General features: G+C 39.8%; 1 protein-coding gene across 1 annotated transcript in view; it reads left to right on the top strand.

Annotated features, from left to right (window-relative positions):
* Smarca5 (SWI/SNF related, matrix associated, actin dependent regulator of chromatin, subfamily a, member 5) overlaps positions 1 to 8,417 on the top strand; it is a 37,557-nt gene that overhangs the window by 14,535 nt on the left and 14,605 nt on the right. Inside the window, exons 7-9 of the mRNA XM_023705748.1 lie at positions 1,765 to 1,833; positions 4,531 to 4,640; positions 7,037 to 7,263. Of these exons, the coding sequence (XP_023561516.1) occupies positions 1,765 to 1,833; positions 4,531 to 4,640; positions 7,037 to 7,263 (406 nt within the window). The remainder of the gene's footprint in view (positions 1 to 1,764; positions 1,834 to 4,530; positions 4,641 to 7,036; positions 7,264 to 8,417) is intronic.

The raw sequence follows: 8,417 nt of genomic DNA, 5'->3' as shown, positions 1-8,417 counted from the left end.
GGTGCTGGGGGATTGAACCGCGGTCCCTGTGCTTTGCTAAGCTTGTTCTAAGTAGGTGCTTTAGACCACTGAGCCATCTCACCAGCCCTATATACATTTTTATAGCGGAATTGGCTTCTTCTTTTTTTTTTTTTTTTCCCTATCTTTTTCAGGTGGTCTAACTATGCAGTTGAAGCTGGCTTTACGCTCACATTGTAGCCCAGGCTGGTCTCGAACTTGCCAATGATGCTCCAGCCTTAGCCTTCCAAGTTGGGACATTGCACCTGCCAGGCAGGCGCGTAGGCTGCTCAGCTATATCCCATCTTCCGCAGTGCTTATAATAACTAGCTTCTCGTGTGCTTGTGTTACTAATTTGTTATTAACCTATAAAGTTGTTTGCATTTTGAGAATTTACTCTTGAGGCTCTTATTTCAACTGACTTTTCAAATCACTGTTTTCTCCATCTGGAATGGGACAACTTCTCACTTTTATTTGGATCTCATGTTTGTTTTAGGAGTTCTAGTTGAGTGGTATGTTTCCAGGGTGCTAAGCATTCCTGAATACATTTTTGTGTACTTCATGTAACCTGTGTTTAGAAGGTCAGAGATGGATTTCATATGTGGTGAAATCTGTCTGATCTCTTTTTTTTTTTTTTTTTTGCTCCAAATGCCCTCAGGGCAGGTTTGCCCGGCTTGCGTTGTGGGGATCGAACCACAGCAGCCTGAGCCTGACTGCTTTGTTGAAGCAGCCGCTTAAAGAACTGAGCTAAGGGGCGGGCCCCCTATCTGATCTCTTTTATGATGATCTAACAATTCCATGAAAATCTGTAAAGTCCTTTAGATCATTTTCACTAGTAGAAATAAATGATGGTGGCAGTAGTTAACTCTTCACTGTACCTACGGACATGATTTGTGTATTGTGAGCATGTGCTATTAGTAAGTGCAGTGCTCGTCTGGGCCAGGTTTCAGTTCGAGCCTGTTCCACAGCTGGAGTAGGGGAGTGTGTAGGGCCACTGTGAAGAACTCCGTGTCAGCACTTAGCAGATACTTAGGAAATGTCTGTATTTTGGTTTCTTGTGTTAATGACCATTTGAAAATAATAGAGAAAATTATAAAATGATATTTAAACTTAGAGCATTTTAGTTTGGTTTTTATGTACTTTGATGTTTTTGGGACAGTTTATTTTTTTAACTGCATTGCCGTTTTATTGATCTCTAAAGATTAGATTGTAGTCTTTTTGTTGTAACAATGACTCGTGAGATTATGATCACTGAAAGCAAAGCTGATGCATAGATCTACCTTCAAGAGGTAAGGATAAAAGATGCCGTTTCTTCAGGTCCTAATCAAATGCTGTGTAGTTTCACTTGCAGTGAGCTTTTTAAAATTGGTATTACTTTTACTCTGGAAACCTTGTATTTGTATACTCTTAATTATTTTTATAGAACTTGCTGATTTGGGCATGGTGTCACATACCTATAATCTTAGCACTTAGGCTAAAGCAGAATTGTTGTGAGTTTAAAGGCCAGTCTGAATTACATGGTGAGACCTTGCCTAAAAAAAAAAAAAAAAAAAAATTTGCTGTCAAATTTCATGTTTTTGTGAAAAACAGGTAGCAAGTGATATGATTTCTAAACTATTCTAAAGTTAGTGAAAATGGTATATGAAAATAGCAGCTAGGATTATATGGTTTTTATGAATCACATCTCAGGTATGCTAATTTTTGAAATTGTCTTACTGGCTGACATCACAGGGTATCATTAATATTATATTTTGCTTGTTTGTATAGGACTTTGATTCCTGGTTTGATACAAACAACTGCCTTGGGGATCAAAAGCTAGTAGAGAGGCTTCATATGGTAGGTATTATACAGTAGTGAGGAAGTATACCTCCTGTGGGAAAAACGGGTAAGGTTATACATCAGCTTATTTTCTTGTTAACAGAAAGCATAATGGCTTTAGAATTGGGTCTCTTTAAAATCTATTTTTTTTTTTTTTTTTTTTTTTTTTTTTTGGTGGAACTGGGGATTGAACTTAGGCCCTTGCTCTTGCCAGGGAAGCACTTATTCTACTGAGCCATCTCCCTGACCCCCATGAGTCTCTTTAAATTCTGCCACTTAACTGTCTGATCTTACAGTGGGATATTGATGGTAGTTTTAGTGTGAGAACCTAAGGTGAAGTTTTAACTTAATGAAGGAAGAAAATAATGAGTTTAAAAGGTATAGTGGGAGAAATAAGTACCATAACTTCTAAGCTTAGTTCCATTTAAAATTCATGGGTGAATATAACAAGTTTACTTCTGAAAGGGCTAGTGATGCATCTGTTGTTTTTAACAGTAGTGGCAATGCACAATACTTTAGTGAGCAGAGTTGATATCTTGGCTTTATTTTGATGGACGCTTTGTTCCTGGCTGTAGAGAAATTTCTCTGCTAGATCTTGAGATTGATACTCTTGTAAGCAGGGTATAGTGGAATCTTGTAAGTATAAGAGGTCCTGAATAATAACCCATTGCTGGGGCTTGCACATTCTGACAGCTTGGTATGAAGAGTAGTAGAGGTTTGGGAAAAGGAGTGAAGGTTTTCAGAGGGAAGAGAAGGCTACACTGTGTTTTATAGTGTTTAATAGCATTCCTGGCACCTTTATTTATTAGATGCTGCTCATAATGTGCCTCCAGATGTGATAACAAAAATGTCTCTGAACATTACACGTGTCCCCTGGGAGGCAGACCTGTGCCCTAAGTGATCCTGAGCCCAAGGCCATGTGATAGAGTTGAACATTGAACAGCTAGGGAGAGGCTGGCTAAGTGCCTTCATGTATTCACTCTTCAGTAATCTGTTCTGGAATTTTAGCACACTATGTGGGGTCCTGAAATGATTCTTAAGTGTTTTCCTTGTTGGATTTTATGCACGATGGCATGGAGTCACATACCCATTTGGATACCTGGTTCAGTGCCTGACTTTAATGAGTGTTTTATTTTTATATAAATCATAAGGTACTTGAGCATTTCTGCTAGGTATTTGAAGGTGCCATCGAGGAGCCTTCCTGTCTTAGTTGGCATGTAGGCATCTATACCTTTATTTAGAAGTTCCTATTCCTGAGGCCGCAGTGATGCTCATGGTCTTCAGGGCATGAGTCAGAACAGTGTGGTCACCCTTTTGCACCTTTCCCCTTCCTTACCTGCATGCTCTTGATTTCCTTTCCTGAACAGCAAGGTACTTGCAGCTAAAACATTAAAAATCTTCACACAGTAGACCTGACCAGTGGTGACAAACCTGTTTTGTTTAGAGTAGTATGAAGGATTTTATCAAATCAGGAAAGAGATCTGGGCCACTTTTGCTCTGTCCTGATACTCTGAAATTCTCACTCCAGTGCCTATGGTCCTATGGTAAGAGGGAGACTAAAAGTCAATGCAGATATGCTTAGGACCTAGGTTGGTCAGTTGTCGAATGCTTTAATTAAGCCCTGAGTCTCCCACCCACTCCTCTCCTTACAGTTTGTTTCCTTTTTTTTTTTTTTTTGGCGGAACTGTGGATTGAACTCAGGCCCTTGCACTTGCCAGGCAAGCGCTTATTCTACTGAGCCACATCCCCAGCCCCTTTACAGTTTGTTTTAGTAGTGGAAATGTGTGGATTGGCTGGGTGGTTTCTGGTATGAATTTCCCTTGGGTTTACCACGCTGCATGTGGCTAGGCAGCCCTAGAAGGCAGCCAGGGAGCTCATCCTCTGCCCTCTGCTGGGGTCAGCTGCTGGCTGCCAGTAAATGCTGTACCAGAATGTGTGCACACTGTTATCAGTGTTATTTGTACCAACTTTAGATCGTTTTGAAATACAGCCAGGCTTTTCATAAACTAGTATGACTAGAACAACTGAAGGTACGATCATTAGTTTTATAGGTAGTTGAAACTTACTATTCTATACAATGTGAAAATTTTACAGCATGATGCATAAAAGGCATCAGTTACTATAGGACATATGTTGAATGAGTCCATGAGGACAGAGTTAAAAAGCTGAAACGAATAGGCAGTTTTTAAAGTAGGAACACGGCTTCCTCTTGGGGAGAAGAGTACATCCTGGCTGGAGGGTCCAGATGGCTTCTGGGCACTTGGTTATCGAGGTAGAAGTTGTGAAGATGATGTGGTTATGTTCTTGCGAAGAAAACTGAGTTGTATGGTCAGGATTTGTATACCTTAGATGCACTCTGCTTCCATAAATTAAGATAGTAAATTTAAAATCTATGAAGAGCTATGGACCAGGAATTTATTAAACAATATTAGACAAACTGTGTGCAAGTAGTTTTATACCTGAAAGGTACTGATCGTTGAGATAGTATACCTTTACATGTGCTAGTTTTTTCTTGTTTCACAAATATAGCAAATATATACGATATACTGGATAAATAATGAAATTTTATTAGCCCCCTGGAATCCAGTTATAATAAGTTACATAATTGGAATACAGAAGTCCTGAAATTCACTTGATCTTAAGCAGCGAACCTTCTTTTCTGTACATTAGTCATGTTGGTATCAGAGATAAGGCCATCTGTCTTTCTGTTCTAAGGTTTTGCGTCCGTTCCTGCTCCGTCGAATCAAGGCTGATGTTGAGAAAAGTTTGCCTCCAAAGAAGGAAGTGAAGATCTACGTGGGGCTCAGCAAGATGCAGAGGGAATGGTGCGTGCCACGGGGTTCATGTCACTGCTGCTTCCTCTGGGTTGGCGCATACTGAACTTGTGGTTCAGAGGTCCAAAAGACAATTTCGGGTTTTAATTCAGTGAGCATGCGTGGAAAGCATGGGGTTTTGTTTTGTTTTATTTTATTTTCTGGTACTGGGGATCAAATTTGGGACTTTGCACTTAGCAAGCAGGCGCTTATGCTGCTGAGCTCTGTCTCACCTGCCCAAAGCGTGGGATTTTAAAAAGGACACTGGTGGTGTGGGTGAATTGGTTGTTTATAAATATTGGGTAATGGGGGGCCGGGGAGATGGCTCAGTAGGATAAGCACTTGACTGGCAAACTCAAGGATCTGAGTTCAATCCCCGATTCCGCCAAAAAAAAAAAAAAAAAAAATATTGGGTAATGGATTTATACTAGACTCTGAAAGAGTTGTAGGTTATAGAGGGAAAAAAAGTGCTTTTTCTAGTACCTCATAAAACATTTATTTAGACTTTCCTATTTTGAGCTGAAGTTTTATTTTAGGCGGATTAAATGTCCTTTTGTAAACACCAGGTGTGGGACATACCCGTAATATCAGCACTTGGGAGGCTGAGGCAGGAGGGATCGTGTAGGTTCGAGACCAGCCTGGGCTATACAGTGAGTTCAAGCCCAGCCTGAACTGCGTAGCCAGACCCTGTCTCAAAAAGACAAAAAAAAAAAGTCCTTTTGTGAAATGATGGTGATAACATGTACTGTATAATTTTAAACACCTATATAGGACAAAATATAAAACTGAAAATTTAGGGTTTTGTTTTTTTTTTTTAACCTAAAGGTTTTATAGGTGTGTGATGCTTAAAAAGCTGGAAACCACTGGGTTGGTTGTAGTATTATATTTTTTGGTAGCTAGAAGCACCACATAACTTAGCAGTATAAAATGGATATCAAAAAAGATTCTATTACTTTAGTATAGATTGTAAGTGTAGTGTGCTGAAAGGAGGGAATGAACTAGAGCACACCTTACTCCTCACTGTTCTGATACCGTATATGAAGTGTGTTGAATTCCAGTAGTGCAAGGGGTTGGAGTAAAAGAATTAAAAAGTACGTTGGGTATCATGGAGAGGGCTGGGCATGCTGTCTCGGTAAGAGAAGTCCACTGTAGAAGTAGGCTATCTTCAGTGTGCTCAAAACTTGAGCAAGACTTGTACAGGGTAGCACGGATGACTGGCTTGTCTCATACGTGCACGCGTACCCACACCCGTATGTATGTGTCTAGCAGAGACCTAGGGCATGAGTCACTGTGCATGAAGACAGGTTCTGTTATGAGTCAGAATTTGAATGAGATCTGCCTCATATTCTAGCCTAGCGGTGGCGTGTTGAAGGACAGGTGGCAGTTTAAGTCTCCCTGAAACTTCAGTGTTGAAACAGATGGCTTGTTCTTTCAGAAGAATGTCCACATTCTTATTATCTCTTTGTGGCGTTTTACAATTTGGCCTAATATGGCTTTTGCCTCACAGACTTCATATCTCCCCTCACTTAGGTATTTATTGGTTACACTTGGATCAAATTGTGCTGTATTATTCTTAATCTCATCACAGTGCCTGCCTCTGATTCTTCCTCCCTTCTTGGGTGTTAGGGCACTTACCCAAGTGCCGCACCGGGTACACGGTGTGAGGCACCATCACGTGTCACTCAAGGAAGGGAGAAGTCAAAGAAAGGCATCTTGGATGACTTTGTAGGTATGGAGAAGAATGTCCTTATCACAGGCTGAGACAGCAACACAGGCCCTAGGTGTCGTAAGCTCACGGGATTATTGTTGCGTGGGTGGCTGGCTGGCTGAGTTGTCCTGTGGTGCCTGACTGCATTGGTAGTGGCACTGTTCTGTTGTAAAATACTATACTTTTGTATTTAACATTGACATTTTAAGTTTTACTTAAGGGCTTCAAAATACATGTTTTTTATACTGCAGTATAAGTATTTTGTACTTTTAAAATGATCATGGGGCTGGGGAGATAAGTTCAGTAGAATAAGCGCTTGCGCTCAAGGGCCGGAGTTCAATCCCTGGTTCCGCACCCAAAAAAAAAAAAAAAAAAAAGATCATGTTCTCAAGGTCCAAGGCATATAATGAACACAAAAGCACTATAGGCAATTTAAGAAAGCACTAGAAAATAAGTTATAGATAGTTCATAGGCACACCTTAGTAATTGCTTAACTGTTTCTTAGAGGTATTTGGTTAAGGTAGGCAAAGGGATTAAAATGTGATGTCTGCTTGGCTTTTTGTTGTTAAGATCATATTATTTATTAGGGGGAAGAAAGCTTCTGTCCTAGAGAGAGAGAGAAGGGGACCCAAGTGGGTTGCCTGTGTGTGGCTTTGTCAGGGAGCACAGGAGACGTTTTCATACATTTTCTTTTCAATAGGTACACCCGGATATTAATGAAGGACATCGATATCCTGAACTCAGCAGGGAAGATGGACAAGATGCGGTTGTTGAACATCTTGATGCAGCTGAGAAAGTGCTGTAATCATCCGTACCTGTTTGATGGAGCTGAACCCGGTCCACCTTACACAACAGATATGCATCTAGTGACCAACAGTGGCAAAATGGTGGTGTTAGACAAGTTGCTCCCTAAACTAAAAGAACAAGGTATCTGTGTTACTGGTATCCGGTTGAGATGTAATGAAAACTTAGTTTTAGTGGGAAATGAATAGAACATTGCACTTTGAAATAACTCTTCTGACTTTAAAAGTTGAAGTTGAAACACTAAAAACACTTTTTTTTAGCCATTTTAAGCTTCCCCCAAACTCCCTAGTTTTAGGCCTTGAATCTTAGAAAGTGACAAATAATACAAGCAACTGTAGTCTTTGGTTTTGCGAAGCATTCCCATTCTGCATGTGCTTTCCTAGAAATTTTAGCTATCATAAGGTGTGAAGAATCCTCCTTCACCTGTGTGTGGTTTCTGATCCTTCTCTGTTGTTTATGTGGCTTTAACACTTTAACTAAAGTTCATATATGTTGCTGGGCATGGAGATGCACGCCTATAATCCCAGCGCTCAAGAGGCTGAGGCAGGAATATTACCACGAGTTAGGAGCCAGCCTGGGCTACATAGTGAATTCAGCACCAACCTGAATTAAATAAATAGTGAGACCCTGTCTTAAAAAAAAAAAAAAAGAAAAGAAAATGTTGGCGGACTCAAACCATTTTTCTTTATAGTATCTGATTTTTTTTGAAAATGAGTATGTCAGTAATACATGTTATAGGCATGTTTAAATTATATAGATAAAAGAGAACATCATATGAATAAAGTTTCAGCAGTGATAACCAACGTGAAGCTTGTTCATGCTATGCTTGTTCTCTTGCTAGATGAACTGAAGTAAACCCCAGATAAAGCATTTCCATCCATCCACCCTGTCTTTGGGACTGGGAATTGAACTCGGGGCCTTGCAGTTGCCAGGCAGATGCTGCCTCTGAGCTGTGCTGTGTCTCCAGCAGCATTTAATAAATTACTCATTCTCTAGCTTTTTAAGCATCATTCTTAAAATGAAATAACTATAGCATCAAATACATGTTTATATTTAAAATTCTTTGTTTCATTATGTGTTTTTGTTAGGAAAATAAATGAATCTTTGATATTATCAAAATATATTGTGTAAGAAAGGGCAAGGTGTAGGTCACTTCTCTCCTCATATGCAGGAGGCCCTGGATGCGATCTCTATCACCACAGGCAGACCATAACAAAACACAGTGTAAGACTTGTCTATCAGTTTACTTTTTAGTTTTCCTTTTTTTTTTTTTTTTT

The sequence above is a fragment of the Octodon degus genome, unplaced genomic scaffold, assembly GCF_000260255.1.
Source record: "Octodon degus isolate 3935 unplaced genomic scaffold, OctDeg1.0 scaffold00228, whole genome shotgun sequence".
NCBI lineage: Eukaryota > Metazoa > Chordata > Mammalia > Rodentia > Octodontidae > Octodon > Octodon degus.
The sequence above is the reverse complement of the archived record's forward strand: the minus strand, read 5'-3'. Positions and strand labels throughout refer to the sequence as shown.